Here is an 18494-nt window from a genome sequence, read left to right on the forward strand (position 1 = left end):
CGCTGGTCAGTTGCTTCGGTTCATCGTAATTATGGTTATTACAAATTTCACAGGTTTTAATATAGCAAAGAAAGCTAAACGAAACTTGAAAAAACTCATAATTTTGAATTATTTTGAATTATTTTTGCAATACTGCATAATTTTTTTAAATAAAATTTTTATTAAGTTAAATAAAATTTAAAAAAAGTTATGAAATTAATAAATTAAAATTGAATTAAAAATAATTAAATTTTAAAAACAACAGAGCGGCAAAGGCCACAACCCAGGAGCCAGCCAGCCGGGTTCATCGACGTCAGCACTTTGGAAAGCTGCAGCCATGATGAACAGCAGCTTCCCACTTTTAAAAACGCAGTCACTTGATATCGAACCATACGCAACAAAGAAGCCTCCCCCATTTAAGAACGAGATGGATTCCTCTGCTTCTTCCTCATATCTCCCGGTCACCTCGCATTCCGAATGTAGACTTCAGCAGCAAGATTCCACGGATGAAAACAGCCAGCAACGGAAAAGTGCAGCGGATTCAATGTTGTCCCTGGGTTTAACTGGTGACGAAAACGCGCTGAGCAACTTTCAACCCATCTCGCCTTCGTCGGGGGCCATAAATGAGAAACTCGGAAGTATACAGTTCAGTCTGCATTACAACCACCTGCAGTCAACGTTAACACTTCGCATCATCAAAGCGTCTGATTTGGTTGCGAAGGACTTCAGTGGAACGAGCGATCCTTACGTCAAAATTATGCTACTTCCAGATAAAAAAAGAAAGCTAGCTACAAATATCAAAAGAAAAAATTTGAATCCTCGATGGAATGAAACGTTTGCTTTTGAAGGTTATTCATTCTTTTCAATAATTTGCATGGCAATACTTTAATTTTTTGTTAAATTTATTCAATAAATTGAACAATTGAAATTTTTCTATTGGGAGATTATGTTTTTGACAAGCCGAATTGCTCATAAACTATCAAAATTGCCGTCGTTCTAGCCAGAAAAAAAAAAATTTCAAAGAGAAATTTTGTTTTTTGTTATACCTAAAGCACGTACGGTTGAATAAAAGGATGAAACATTTCAGAGACTTGCATGCGTTGAAAGTACGCATTGAAACAGCAACGAAATCTCCGTACGCATACTTGATCAAACAGCATGGACTTTTCTATTCATTTAATGGTAGCAATACGACTCATGTACGTAAGCGCGTGTGCAACAGACTGCACGCACATACATTAAGTAGGTGCTCTAATGTTTCTATTTGTCTGCCTAGAAATTGGTTTTCTGTGCATTGCATACAGTGGTTGGTTCAAAGAACGATTGCACGTTCATCTTTCTAATTAAATAATAAACTTTCTTTTCATTATAAACAACTAATCGCGATTGACAAAAACACGACTTGAGCACATGAACACGTTATGCTTCAGCAAAAGAATTTGGTCAGAAAATGAAAATAACAGAAAAATTATTGGGTGACTTTGTGCGAAATATCCATTCAATTCCTTCCTGAATCGGAAAACGTGCAGTACAAAATTTGCATTTCACACGCAGGTTACAATAAGAAGAGACATTTTGCTTTGCTCTGTTGGCGTTTTATTATCACCATTCCATTTTTGTATTTGCTATTTAGATTGCTTTTTCATCTTTTCGTAGATTCAATTCTACTTTCATTAATGGCCGGTTGATGTATTGAAGTCAATATTTACTCATTTTAATTTGCTTTCTCTAAAAATTTTTTGCAAACCAACGAAACTCCACATTTAACGAGAAAATTTATCAATATCTATTAATACTAATTTCATTTTATTACTTTTACTTGCAAGACAAATTATTTCAAAATATCACGAAACGAGAAAATTTATCAATATCTATTAATACTAATTTCATTTTATTACTTTTACTTGCAAGACAAATTATTTCAAAATATCACGAACTGTTTCACCCTAAATTTGCTGTATCAAATTCGAAAGTTGTATAGAAAGATGCGAATATGTGCAGTATGATGAAATGATAAAACATTCTTACCTAACTATATGTAGGTTTAATAGAACTGTTCTATCTAAAATTTTTTTTTTGATTATATTTGAAAACATTCAATTTCGTGTAATAATCCATTTAAAATGATTTTTGAATATATTTGAGAATATTCAATTGAATAAAATATTGTATTGTAGAAAAAATGTTGCCATCTAAATACACATCTGCCCCTGGAGGATACCTGCAAATTCTTTTTGGTTTATTAAGCTTCGTCGACGCCTTATAAAAGCACTCCAGTATCGTGTATCATGTATGTGTATCATGTGTGTATATCACGTGTGTGTATCACGTATCATGTGTTGAGTATCATGTGTTGAGTATCATGTGTTTGGTATAATGTGTTGGGTATCATGTGTATTATCAGTATGTGTAATTTTTGTGTGTGTGTGTCATTAAACAAATGTGTTATCATTTGTTGTGTATCATGTAGATGTATAATGTTTCGTTTATCATGCGTTGTGTATCATTTGTCATATATCATGTGTCCAGTAGCATTTTTGAAATATCACGCTTATGTATAGTGAGTGTTATTTCTAGTTTTGTGCATCAGAGCAGATGTATAGGTTTGCATGGTTTATTAATGTGAATTTTGTAAAATGTACACTGCATTGCGAATGATGAATTTAATGCCATAAATTGGGATATCTATTTATTTATAATATATATATTATATATTATATTATTATATATTATATTATTATATATATATTATATTATATATATATATATACATAATGTATCACTATTTATTGCATGAAACTATATATATATATATATATATATATATATATATATATATATATATAATATATATATATATACATAATGTATCACTATTTATTGCATCAAACTATATATATATATAAATATATATATATATATCAATATATATATCATTTATCATACACTATATAAATATATCTTTATATAAATATATATCTGATTATATCTAAATGTATGTATATATATATATATGTTTGTTTCTATGTGTGTATATGTGTCGTCGTATGTCGTGATGAATGTCATCCAGTGTATGATAGATGGTATTTAATGCGAATTAGATGGTGTGTGGCTTATGATGGATGGTGCATTACTTATAGTTTGGCATTTGGCTTGGATCAGCAGTACTGTACACATAGCACATGTAGTTTATTGTTGTGCGTGTAGTTTGTGTGTGCGTGTGTGTGTGCGTGTGTGTGTGTTTGTGTGGTGTGTGTGTTTGTGTGTGTGTCACTTTCTGAGGTCTTTTGACTGCGTAACTTGTAATGGTTGGTTGAGATACGAGATTGAAAATGATGTGACCACAAAATGCTCGTTGGGACTAATGTCTTTTCAATATTGGAAATTTGATGATAATATGATGATATGTGTGACAAAAACAATTGATAAGATAGATAAACAAAATGTGAACATGGTTGTGATGACGTTTGTGAGTTAACAATGATTAGATATTAACGTTAAGATAACAAAACAATGAAAGACAAAATTAATTATGATGCTTTGAAGAAAGGTAATTTGAAGACAAAGATTTTTAGCGGGATAAGCAAGAAAACGAAGCCTCCTACAATGAATTTTGAAAACAGATGGGTTTTGAGATCCGCTCTGAACTTCGCAAGTGATGGAGTGAAATTTCATTATTTTCACATTTAGAATGAAAACTGTTTCAGAGCTTCTTTTTCAACAGAAACGTTGTAAAAATTACATTAGGACATGGCACAAAAGCGTTGGTTGCCTAATCTAAACTTTCCCGCAGAAGATTGCGGATCACTGGCATCATCGGTTATATGCAACTGCATTCATGTCCTAATGACGGCTATGAAGGAAAAATGACATTACGTTGCAATCAGGCGTCAGTAATTAACCAGCGCGCACGCTACGTAAAAAGTAACTTATCTTTCTTACGAGATGAATTTTGATGATTGCTGGTTTCGATCGTATTGTGATTAGTTATCGTTGCTGCTATTTTTGGATTACACATGTGTTGTACGCCAACTGCATCTTTTTAAGTGGGGAAACATCTCACTACATACGGGCATCGGGCAATTAGAAAATAATTCAATTTGATATAAAAATTATTTCGTTTAAAAATCTATTAACAAAAAATGTCAATAAACAAAATTATGCATTCATCGACAAAAATTGAAAAATAAATTTCCTCCCTGGCCGCAAAATGATTACAATCGTGCGTCCGGTCGAACATCAGCTCACCACGCATTTACAAGAACGTACAAACACACACACTCTCTCTCTCTCTCACACACACATACACATTCACACGCACACATCCACACAGACACACAAGCAAGTCATCCACTTGAGTAGCGTTTGTTGCCAGGCGAACGATTGAATCAAAAATGCCTGAGCGCTGCTGATGTTTCTGAATTACATTTTGAGAGAGAGGCTTTGTTTCATAAACTGTCTTTAGCATGGAAAACTTTGTCCCAGTTTAACCTATGATAGGCAGACTCGTGTTGTTGATAATATTACTTTTAACGTCGATGTTCTTTTATCTTATGCATCTATCAATTGTTAGTGGAACCTGTAATTTATCACACTCAATTTTTAGCATATCATTTCTAATTTATGAATTAATTTGTTGATTTTTTAATTTAATTGACAAAATTTGTCTATCTGTGTATTAAGACCAAAACAAGCATTTATGGATTTTTTGTAGATCTACAAACGCGTTGTTTGACTTGTACAACCGACGTCTAACAGTCTGAGGTGTTTTTCAAAATTTTTACCAGCTATCATGTAGAAAAAATGTTATAAATATTTTACATGAATGACCGTGATAAAGAAATTTTTATTTAAATTGTTAACATTAAAAATGGTTGCACAACGCACTGGTAACATCTTCATCAATTTTAAAGATGATTGAAAAGAGTATATTTTCTGAGAGACGCAGGCCAGGCTTTAAAAATTATTTTTAAAACAGAAACAAATTTTTTTTCAAATTCTAACACTTTCAGGACTCGGTTGAATAACATTCCTTTTCAATTTGGCTTCCTAAAATATTCCAAGTGCGACTCCAGCCAAAACCTCCGACTCCGACACTGGTTTTAATTTTGGAATACATTTTAAAATTTGATGACATATAATTTGCATTCACATTTTCAAACTTAAGTTTAAAATTTCAATTTAAATTAAAATACGCAGATATAAATATTCAATTTTTAATTATTTCATTTTCTCATGAAAAACTAGAAAATGAACAAATTTTATAACGTGAAAAATATTTTTAAAATTTGTTGGGAGACTGAGATGCTGTTTTTAGTCTCTATTGATGGATATTTCTGGAACACGTTTCCTGTCCGTCATTACTTATCTCCGTTTGAAAAAATTTAGAAAACTTTTCCAAGGAAAAATATATTATAAACTTCTCTTCTCAGTTACTGAGATCAAATTTCAGCCAATGATTCAATGATTCATCAAACTATTTACTGCCTCTGCATCTGTGGTTACAACATTTTTTATATTGTTTGTTACATTCTCGTGTCATCTTTATAAAAATTCAAATTGCTAACAATGCGCAAACCAAAGTAATATCATCAAATTATTTCAACATTCAATTGTCAGGATAATTATAAAACTACATTATGAATAACAAAAAATTAGAACGAACATGACAATGATGACGGTGCTTATTTATTTTTCTTTAGAGAAATAGTTTTCCAATGAATAGATAGATGGTAATCAATTATATATGGCTTGTGTTCAATTATTCATGGAGTACTCTATCGATGCTTCAATAACCAGCAGCGAGCATTTTTATCTGCAATGTCGTTTGATCTTTCAATTTGTCCTTTTGTAATTGGCTCACCAGCTTTTTGATTGCTACTTCTGTTTTTATTTTTTTCATTTTTGGTTTGGAGCTTGTTCCTATGGATTGTCCTTTCATTTAATTACATATTTTTGTCATAAATAATTTGTAATCGCCTATCAAACGTTCTAATTCAAAATATTTCATCATTTAGAAGTGGCATTTAATCACTCAATGAATATTTTCAAGAGCATGTAAGGACATATTTTCAAGCGGTGATTGAACTCGCCGTTTTTCAGATATAGTGATTTGTTGTTTTCAAATAATTTTATTTTGTTGTATTTCATTTAGAAAGTTTTTCAAATTAATTGTAATGAGCACGTAACCATGTATGCATGGAATTCAATAGTTTTGGTACTCACCCGCAACTGACCAAGCACACAACACAAACTACACCTGACCAACGCAGAATTTATAGTGGGATGAAAAATTGTTCGTCGTGTTGAATATTTTTGTAATATCATTTACTCTCTTTTATTTAAGTTTCATTTATTTAGAATGTTGGTACGTTTATTTTCGACATTTGTCATAGTTAGTTTATAATTTGATGTACGCTTTGGAAATGGTGGCAGACATTTTATGGTCACTAGCAGTTTTGAAGATATACATTGAAATTGAATAGATTCTACTACTGGTAAGTATTGTAAAATGTTTTGTTTAATCAGAATTTTGCTGCAATTACAAAATAAAAAATTAAATATTAATTCTTTCAAATTAGCGCATTCCAATCTTTTCAACAGTCAATGCATTATTAGCAGTGGGCTATTAAGAGTCGTCAACTTTTAAACTTGGACATTCATTTTTTTGTTTGGTGTACCTATCTGTTCAGTTCTTTTCGGAGTTAGATAGTTTCAGTACTTTGTTTATATATAAAAACCTAAATTTTAAAAGAAACCAGTGAGAAAGAGAGAGAGAGAGACAAGAAAGAGAGAGAGAGAGACCAGAGAGAGATGGAGAGAGAAAAAAAGAGAGAAGAGACACAGGGATTGCGTAGATAATCAATTGCAGATATTGGGCACAGACGTTTTTTTTCCTTTCATAAAATATTCAGACCTGACTAGCGGCTTGTGGAGCTATGCATAAATATTGAAAGCAGATGTCGGTAGACACAGGCACGCCGCACTAACCAATCATAATGCTTCTGCAGACCACCACAGCCAACGTAATATCATTATAATATCATGACATTAATTATGGTTTTATGACAGAAAAATAAAAATAACAAATTCGTGATGCCAGCATGTAAAAATGATGATTTAATTAAGATAGGACATCTCCCAAATGTCTGCCGAATTAATAATACAATTTTATGACGCCAGACAAGAAGCGAATTTTTAACATTGGGACCGTTCGGTTAGGTTCTAATTAATTATCAGCATGAAAGAGACACCAGTTTTTAGAATAAATTTTTATTCATTCGCATTAAACTTTGACTTAACATGCGTCTGTTTTCATGTCATATTTCAAAAAGGAAGTTTTTCCTTACAACACATGCGTTTTCTGATTTTATTTGAAAAGATCCTATAAATAAAACTATTGATTATCTTTTTATTGATTTGTTGAGATGTTCGCTACTCTTCGTGAATTTATTATTATTCTTATCACCAGATTTCTTTGAGAAGTAGAATGATAACGCATGGATGTTCTAATAACACATTTCAAAAACCCTATATCAAAGATTTATGATGTCACGAATGATATAACGTAATGTTAGCTGAATATGCTTTTTTTTATTGCAAATCTCAAATTGAATGTGTTGAAAAAATAAACAGCGTGATACGTGGTCGAAGCGTAATTAGCATGAAATTAATTGAAGTGACTGATCCCACAAAGGTCGTTTGGCGAATGCATACACCTGCTTGCATGGCTGTTCATCCATTCATACTAGCATACTTTTACCTATTATGCTTTCACAAAGAAACACGTGCTCCATCACGATGGCAGATATGTGTATGTCTATGTGTCATCACATCACAATGACAGATATGTGTTTGTGTACTAAACCTTTCTGTTGGGTAAAACATCTGAAGTGTTTTTTTGTCATACTTTCAGCTGAATATAAACCGTACAACTACAAAAAAATATCTTTAATTATTCAACAACTAAATCAAGTACAGATTTATTTAAATAAACAGGACGGCCTGTGAAGGAAATTTATTGTTGTATACTTCCTGATCAGTAAAATCCATCCGGATCCATTTCTGCCTGAAACAGCAGTCACCAACCCACTTATGGTCTGCCGGAAAATAAGTGGAGGACCCCAAAAGCATGATCACTTGATGAATTAGATGGAATATTTGCAAACAAATATAAACAGTTAAATAAACAAGGCTGTGGTTCAAAGAAATTTGACGTCATGCAAGCTGGATGGAAGTTAAATTTGAATATTTTTCTAACTACTGTTGATGAGTTTTGTAAATGTAAATATTTTGGTCCAGTCGTTAAATTGAATATTTTTAGGAAGTGTAATATATAATAAAAAAAAACTCACAAACTTGAAGAACGTTTCCACTTTAACCTAACAAAACTAACCATCCAAAATGAATTAACTTTTTCTCCAACTCATCTTCCTTGTATTTCAGAAAGAAAGAATTTGAAACAGAATTCAATTAATTCAATTCAATTTAAAATTAGAGCGAATGTTTAAAAATAATTAAAACATTTAAAATGAGGTAATGTGAAAAGACATCGCTACCACATCATCATCATCATCAGACGTTACGTGATCCAGAAAATTTGAAAAAAGCGAAGGAAGGAAACAGCATGGATGAGCATGATGATGTTGAGGAGTTCATCTTCCTAATTAAATTTTTTTATCCATATAATCATATCAATTGTTACATTAAGTTTTTTAGTTCATTTAGTTTTTTAATTACAAATTTTACAAATTCATTCTTCTTATCAATTTTACATGTCATCAATTCATTGATTAATTGTTTTCAAAGACTCATTCGTTTGTTCAGTAATTTGTCTATTTATTCAATCATTCGATCATCCACTTAACCATTCATATAGCCACTTATTTTATATTTATATATTCATACGTAGATCAAATTTTCTAGATTCCTAATTGTACATTGATCTGTTAACGCAGTACTTAAAAATCTGACGCAAAATTTTGAATAAAGTTGCAAATAAGAAAGGGGACCTGGTAGGAGTATAGCATATGAAGTTGTAACGTAATATGGGAGTGGGAATAAGATATGAAGGAGCTTAACACGGAGATCTGGAAACAAATCATCTCCAGGTTGTTTAATTATTGAAGCCGAAGCAATAAACGAGGATTTATAGTCAGTGTTTAATTATTCACGCCAACCTGCCTCACTTTGATGGACCATCAAAATCCTCCAGCCAGCCTGCCTGCCTGTACGCCTGTTTATGCAAGGATGCTCGTTAGACACTACGCAAGTGTGTGTACGTTCAGTTGGTTAGTTGCGCAACTTGTCTGTCTGTCTCAGGCGAACGAGGACAATCATTTTAGACTAGAGCGAAGCGACAGATTGATGTCTTGATGTCTAAAAAGCTTTGCTTGGCTCGTAAAGATGAAAATGCAGTGTGCCATGCTATAAATAAATATGTTTCTATGTTATTGTGAACTTCTTGAACGTCGTCATAATAACAATTGTTACACAAAAAATTTTTGGCATTAAATTCATCAATAAAAATGTTTTCAAGTTTGTTTTACGAGTGCACGTTTGCATCAAATTCATTCCAACTCCAGACGAACCCCCCGCGATACGAACCAGCATTCACATATACAAGCACGCACACGAACAAATGAATATTTTAATGGCGTACATATGTATTTTGTTACAGATGCGAATGTTAACGGGCCCTCGTATAACAGATGAGATGAAAAGACATGCAAACTGCTTGATGGAGCATATTTTATGGCGTTGCTTTGATATGAGCTGGTCAAACACCCTTCCAGGCATGCATGCATGCATGGCATTTATCCATACCTCACATGTGCACACTTTCATGTATCAGTCCATCTCTCCCTCCCTCCCTTCTCTCTCTCTCTCACGCACGCACACACGCACACGTGTGTGCTTGCATGCATGGAAACATGTGTGCATGGTTTCCATCCGGGGGCATAAATAAAACATCATAAGTGTATTTTATTTCCAAAGCACATTAGACTAATTGTTTTTAAAATGCTGCCGTAAATGCGTTTTATGCGTGAAATATGGCTCTGCGCTCGCGTTGAGTTTTTTATTTGTGTTAAAATGCTATGCGTTTGTGTGTGGAGTTGTAGAAGCGTGCATGTTCGGATATGTCGGCTGACATGTGTGTGTGTGCGTGTGTGTTTGTGTGTTTGTGTGTTTGTGTGTGTGTGTGTGTGTTTGTGTTTGTGTGTATGTGTGTGTTAGTTGGGACATTGTATTTGTTATGTAGCAACTGTATGTACGTATGTTTCGTTTGATGCGTCCGCCTATTCAAACAGATTGTTTTATTTTGTGACGCTGAAAGTTCAACTGACGTGCCAATACGGGAGATCATTTCGGAGCGCTTTTGTAGATTGCTTCGAAAAAAAAAGTCCACCACCACCATTATCACCATCATCATCTTCACCATCATCATTATCATCATTTTGATCACTATCATCATCAGTCGTCACCATCAATTTTGTCTTCGTAGTCTTGGTGATGTTTGTCATCTTCATCTTTTATTTAAAAATTTAAATAATTTATTTGTACATTAATACAAAAGGGGAGCCGAAAAAGAAACACATCCTAATTATATTTGTCCCAAGATATCATCATCATCGCAATCATCATCGTCATCCACATTATTCAGCAAAGAATTAACAATCATCGTCAACGTCATCATCATCTTCATCATCACAAATGTTTTTTATACCACTGTTATTAGAATCATTATTATACTGTGACCACTAATACCACGTCACGTCCATCACATCGTCCTTATCATTCTCATCATCACTGTCATCATTCGCATCACCATCATCATCATCATTGTCGTCGTCGTTGTGATCTACATTCGTCTCTATGGATGAGGGCGTTAAAAATTTATAAACCTTTCATGGCGCTCAGCTCCTGTCGTTGGCATTAATGTTTCCGTCATTTTGGCTACAATTTGGCCTTTTCTCGATAAGCCAGATATAGCAACACGTTCTAAGCATCTCGTATTTACTTTATTTATTCCCAAACATCAGACTAGAAGTTTATAATGAGCTTTATGATCAGACAAAATCACGAATAAAAAGAAGCAGTTCATAAAATTACCAAAAATATTTAAAACGTTAAATAAAATTACGAAAACAGAAAAATTTTAATAATTTATAAATGATGCCATTGATGAATCAACTCAGAATTACGTGAAATAGTTAGATAGTAATAATTTTATCGTTACAATTGCATTATAATTATCTTGACATTATAATGTGTGGTGGCATCCAGTTTTCAAATCAAATTATTTTTCATAAGTAGAACGGGAATAAAAACATTTTTTAAACAAAATTTTTTAATTAATTTTATAAATTTTAAAATTAACTGATCAGAGTTAAAAATTGGTCAAAATAAATTTATAAATTAAAAAACTAATTGAAATTGAAATGAGAGTCAATGAAATTTTGATTCATTGTTTAAATAAGAATTAATGCATCATATACTTTTTGTTCAGCATTTTATAAATTTTTTTTCAAACTCACAAAAAATTTTTAATTTCGAGTTAATAGAATTATTTAGATGGAAGAAGAAAATTACTATTGATAGTTAATTTTAAATGAACGAACGAACGAACAAATGAATGAATGAATCGAATTAACGGCTTGGCGAATGATCGATCGATTTAACCGAAAAAAATTTGACAAAATTAGTTTCGAAGGAAGATTTAAATGTTTTTTTATTCAAAATATTTAAAAATGTAAATTTGTTTATTTTATATTATTTTATTACATTATCATTTATAATATAATATTATTTAAATTTTTGTTGCTTTTTTGTTTTTCAAACCAAAGTTGTTAAAGTTTTTGACATTTTCATGCAATGTTTAAAAGGATATCTATTTATAATTGATAAATTGATTGAATGGTACTTACTTTATTATTATTATTATTATTATTAATATTATTATTATTATGTTATTCACTCTAATGACAATGACATTCCTTAGAGGATAGTATTGTGATTAAATGCTTTGTTGAACAAATAACTTTTTAACTCTCTTCTGAAATCTTTTCCTTGAACAATTTGCTTCAATCTTATTGGAAGATCATGCCATACCTCGAGCATAGCAACCTGCACACATCTGTCACCCTGTTTTGTCCTGGTCCTAGGAATTACCATCATTTCTAACGAAACCGAACGCAACGCATGTCCTACATCAGCTTCAGTTCTTCTGCGAAAAACCCCCTTCAGATATTCTGGGCCACCACCATTAATGCAACTATGAACCACCACGACAATCTTATTCACTGGTGTACTTGTATGTACAATTAAAATGTTGGCAGTCCACTATTAATTTCACTCTAAATTTGTTCATTTTCTTGAGATTAACTCATTCATTTAATCACATCTAAAATTAGTTAGGTTAACATTAGTATATAAATAATCGCATGTTGCATTGCACGGATTTTGAATTGAAAATAGATATCCTATAGATAAATATATTTATACATATACATATATACATATATATATATATATATATATATATATATAATAAAAAACAGTGTCAATCATTTTAGTGGTTTTTGGTAGAAATATTCCAGAAAAAAAGTTTGAGATGTTTATGATCGATCGATCATTGTTGTAGGACGTTGACAGCGCAATTAAAATAAATTTTTGTAGAGAAAAAAAATTTTTGATTTTTCAATTAAAAAATGAAATGTCTTCTGCTGTTGATGAAGGTTGAAACATTTTGCATGCCTATGAAGTCTCTTGCTATGTTGGTCGTATAGTACATCCATTTAATTGCTCATTTAAGAATCTGAAAAGTATGCATTATTTGATATCTACAATGTATGCGTTTTTTAATTTATTCAAATTATTTTTTTGTAATTTTTAGATGGCTCTATGGAAATGACTGTCTTCTTATTTACTTATTTATTTATATTTAATTTCTTTGGTATATTCACTTAGATACTTGGTAATTTGAATTTAGTTAAAAATAGTTTTCTCCTTATCTTATATTATTTCTTTCTATCATCTCAGTTCGTGCATGCATTCTTTTCTTAATTTTTGATGGAACATTTGAAATTCTACGCGCCGTTTTTCCCATTCTTTATCATCAGATGTCTCTTTTATTATTAATTCATACTAATTAGAAATATCATTTCATGATTTTTTAAAGATTTGTTGGGCATTTTTTAGCTTTTAGTAAAATTTCGTAATTAAATTGGATTTTTTTTATGTTTTATTTTGTTCATTCATTTTTTAGTCTGATCATTCGTTGATCTTATGTCATTAATTACGCAAGTGCTTGCAATGAGTGGGGGTTTATCGTTTGGATTGGGTAGATCGCACTTTTTTTTATTATATTATATTGTATTATTAAAAATGTTAGCTCAATTTTGACTTACAGAACTCATAAGATTGGTGGCATTGAATGGAAGGATTAGCATTTCATCGTACGCACGCATGTTGTTGGTGTGTTCGTTTCAAAGTGTAACTTTGTTCAAATGTCTAAATGTTTTTCAACATGTTTTCAATTCGTATGGCAATATTTTAATTATAATTTTTTAGAATAAGTTATTTTAAAAAACCTTTTCATAAAAATATTTATTAGGTTTCAAAAATTTTTTCACAAAAATTAATTTATGTTGAATTAAGATTTAAAACAAAATACAATTTAAAAAATAATATTATGGCTGATTAAATATAATTGTTTAATTTTTTTTACCTTATTTACAATTTGTATACAGATGAAAATGGTATTGATTACTATGAGAATAATAATGATGATGATAGTAATTATGTTTGATGAAGATGTCGATAATGATGGCAGAATGATGATGATGATGATGAGGAAGAAGATAGTGATGAAGATGATGGTTGTGATGGAGATGATGATTGCGAATGGCCAAACAAACAATGAAAAGCCGATGACTGACTTTGGAAATGTTTTTATTATGTTTACCTTCGCTTTCCCATTGTTTGTTTTAACGTTTGTTTTTGTTTGTTCTTTAATTTGTTTAATCATCCAGTCATCCACTGAAGCAATCATTCTATTTTTTTCTTCATTCATTTGCTCATTCATTCACTCACTCACACACTCACTCACACATTCACTCACTCACTCACTCACTCACTCACTCACTCACTCACTCACACATTCACTCATTCACTCACTCACTCATTGTTAGTTCATTCGGTTAGCCTTTTCCTATTTGTGGATATTTCTAGCCAATTCATTCTGAAAAAAGATAAAAACCAAGGATAACTATACCGAACTTGAAGCTGGATTTCAATCAGCGTCATTAAAATTCATTCATCCATCCGTTCCATCATCAATCCATTGAATCTTTCCAATGAAATGTTCGTGGGCGGCCACTCAACAAATCCATTCATCCAGTTCCTTTATAAAGTAAAACTCTCTCTCTCTCTCTCTCTCTCTCTTTTTCTCTCCGTCCAAGAAGTTTTCCACAAATGAAGATTGATCACGTGGTTTCACTCCATCCATCGAGTTAAAAACTTGAAAAGGCCTGTTGATGTGTATTTGAAATGCCCAACAAGATGGAGAGATTGAAGAAGTGGATCGATGGGCTGAATGGCAGGGGAATAATTAAAAGAGGGAGAGGGAGGTGAAGATTGGTTGGTGCATTTTCGCGGGTCTCCAGGGACTGCTTGAAGAAGGCTTCAACAAATGAAAACTAAATATTGACGCGATGTCTCTTTGCAGTTGTATTTTGAATTCGTTGGTAACGTTAAATTTTTAGTTAATTAATTAATCAATTAATTAATTAATTAATTAATTAATCAATCAATTAGTTAGGTTGCTAAAATAAAATAGCAAAAAAAATTTTACAAATAACGGTTTAGTTATAAATATAAATACACTGAAAGGTCAGCCGACCAGGCCAGCGCATAAAAAACTTTTAATGTTTTCAAGTGGAAAATGACAGTAATTTTTTTACTCCACGAAAAGTTACAAAATTAGAAATGCACTTAAACATGTTTTTCCTGCATTTTTCATAATGGATGAAATTAAAATAATGTTTAGCTTAAGAGTATAATGACAACTAAAACGTGACATCAACAATGTCAACCACCAACAATGGCTGTCATGTCACGTGAACAATGAAAAACCAGCCGAAACTGCTGGAAATTGTTTTACAATTTTTCATCAATGTTTTTTAAATAATTAAAACAATTTTTTGTTTTCTAATGAAACAAGCAAGAACAAACAATTATTTAAAAAATCATAAAAAGACTGAAAAAAAAAGTTAAAAATACTCATCTCGTCTCCATCTCAACCAGTACATGCAACTAAAAACAGTTAATTGAAATCAAACAAACAGGAAATATGGAAGCCAACAGCGTGTACAGCACTATGATTACTTGTTGAATTGATTACCTAACCATATATATTGTTTCTATATTTTATAATTTAACTTTCTTGCTCATACATGATCTTTCAATATCTGACACTCAATTTTTCAATGGAAAATTAAATGTCATCTGCAAATTCACAACTTAACGGTAAGAAAGCATCATTTATTTCAGATTGTAATCAACCATTTGAGTTAGTCTGAAAATTAAACTGCTGGTGCACAATAGGTTGGAATGTACGTAATGAACCTTGCAAACAGAAAAGCACATTGGAAGGTCCACAGAGAGGAAGTAGCACATCTCGCAAACATTTCAAATCAATATAAAAAAAATAAAAGATATAAAAAGATATAAAAGAGATAATCTGTTGAAACTGGCCGTTAAAATAAATAAGCATCTAAAGTAATTTCTTCACCGGACGTTTCATTGAGATGAAACTGGGCCTGCCTGTGACGTTGAAATTAACGTCATTATCAATTTGGTCAGCCGTTCGTTCGTCTACTGACTGGCTGGCCAACAACACGTGAGCAAACATCAACAATCCTCCCTGCGTTATGTGTCTTGTATATTTAGCTTCATTTAAACAATGAAAATTCAACCAATACACAGTGAATGAATGCAGCAGCAAAATCTACAACGGACCATTTTACGGTTGTCATCTATTTCCTAATCAATGCTCCACTGTTGATAAATGTTTATTTTATGTAAGCCCTCATTAACATAAATGCATGCACATTAAGTTGAATGTAAATTTTGCTGAATGTAAATATCACATGGAAAAGTCTGTTACGCTATGAAACCATTCACAGACGCAGATTAAACGGTTGAAGTTGATTTGAAATGTCGTCCTCTGTTTTAATTCAAGCGTGACTTCATAATTTGTTTTACATCAATTGCTTTTACATGCTTGGACTACATACTCGAGAACGAATTGGAAGGCTGTGAATTTTTCTAACGTTAATGAAATAAATAACTACGAAAAAAATTTGGTTGGTTCGAAATATTGAGAAATGTGATAAAAAAAACTATCCATCGCTAGAAGGGTTAGACTTTTGTATCACAAAGTTTTCTGTACAGTGTTCGCCTAGCTAAATCACACGACATTGTCAACCCTCAAACCATTTTGCTTTCAGCGCTCCATTTTAATGTTTGTTATTAACTGGATTGTTGAAGACGGACTGAATTAAGTTTATTACGTTATAAAGTGTGATGTCGTTGCCATGCGGTGTTGTGAGGTAGTGTTGTTGTTGCGCTGATGTTGTTGTCGTCATGCTGTTTTATGCGCGGAAAACAGATGCAAATACTTTAAGTGTAGCAAATGACAAATTTGATATTAACTTGAAAGATATTTTTTAATTTTTAAATAATTAATTACATCTGGTTAATTGCTGAAGATTGGGAAAACCGTTTGGCATCTCGTTTAACTTATTAATTAATTAATTATCAATTTTAATAATAATTGGTCAAAAAAATTTGATACAACTGGAAAATAAAAACTTAAAAAATTTAATAATAATAATATACTACATCGGAAATCAGATGGAATGTGAAATATTTTTTAATGATCAACTAACATGTTGCATTGTGCAAATATGGTAGGGTAGCAAATTTGCCAAAAATGAAAATTATGAATTATTTTATGAAAAAAATCTGATTTGTCTGATGTGATTTCTATAAAATTACCTGTACTTATATAAATATAATGAAACATTTTATTCAATTAATGTAATCAATCATTTGTTTTATTTTGTAATTTAAAAAATTACAAAACTATGACAACGGCAGTGCTGGTGGTTTAGATGTCACGGTGACATGAAGTCGATGCACCCACCACCATCCATCACCATTACCAGCTGCTCCATCAATCATCATTAACATTTTACTCCATTTTATCATTTTCAGAGCAATCATTTCAAAAAGCGACTATCAAAAAGTCATTACCAGCAAGGATCGTGTATCGTCATCATCATCGTCATCATCATCGTCATCATCGCTATCATCATCGTCGTCATCATCATCATTATTAATAATTGACATTTCCATCGTTATTGTTGACATTAATAGCTCAAATAATCACCATAATCATCATCATCATAACTACCATCATCACTGATCAACATCATTATCATAATCATTGTCACCATCTTCATCATCGTCATCATCATCATCATCATTATCAAAAAATTAATATCACCATCATCATTATCACTATCATCAATCAGCCTAATCGCACCATCATCATCATCATCATCACTTTACCACCATCATCATCATCACCACCATCATCGTCATCATCACCTTACTATCACCATCACCACCATCATCACCATCACCTGCAAACGCGCATTACACTTGCAAAGTACAGAAAGAGCCGAGCCAATCAACGTCCTTCTCGCTGATCATTCTTGTTAATTGCCTGCAAAAATATTCTCCTTTCTGTCTCGTCATTCCTCTAATCGCTGACATTTTACCCCCAAAATCATGATCATAATCAACATCATCCTCATCAACACCATCAACATCATCATCGTCATTATCATCATCATCATCGACATCATCATCATAGACATCATCATCATCACCATCATCATCATCGCCATCAACATCACCATCATCATAACCTCCACCAACAACATTTTTCCCACTTCTACCCTCATTGGCACCACTTAACATAGCCCATTCATACAACGATATTCTATTCACCATTCCAGTCACCACATTTGAATGTCCCATCACCAACACCACCAACGCTAATGATTATGATACAATGATGATATGATTTACTAACAGAGAACATAAAAAAAATAAAACAAACATCACCAGTACATCATCGTGTCTTTATCACCATCATGTCTGTTCAGTATTTACTAGCTTTTCCACGTATTCTGGCCACTCCATTCATTATTTACATCAGCTACTAGCCAGGCACATTAATGATGATGCCCATATTTTGCAATAATTGTCCAACAATGGTCGATCATCATCCTCTCCTCATCATTCTAATCATTTTCATTCTCCTCGTCATCATCGTCGTCATTATTATGTTCATGGTCTCTATTATTTTTACCCTTATCATTCTTTGCCGTATTTATTCGTATTATCATTCTGTAGGGAGAGTCATGTTATAATTTTCATAA

General features: G+C 32.0%; 1 protein-coding gene across 1 annotated transcript in view; it reads left to right on the top strand.

The window, feature by feature from the left end:
* Positions 1-406: 406 nt before the first annotated feature.
* Syt7a (synaptotagmin 7a) overlaps positions 407-18494 on the top strand; it is a gene marked incomplete at both ends in the record, with an annotated part of 28759 nt that continues 10671 nt past the window's right edge. Inside the window, one exon of the mRNA XM_009024196.1 lies at positions 407-827. Within this exon, the coding sequence (XP_009022444.1) occupies positions 407-827 (421 nt within the window). The remainder of the gene's footprint in view (positions 828-18494) is intronic.

The sequence above is a fragment of the Helobdella robusta genome, assembly GCF_000326865.2.
Source record: "Helobdella robusta unplaced genomic scaffold HELROscaffold_4, whole genome shotgun sequence".
NCBI classification, from domain to species: Eukaryota; Metazoa; Annelida; class Clitellata; order Rhynchobdellida; family Glossiphoniidae; genus Helobdella; species Helobdella robusta.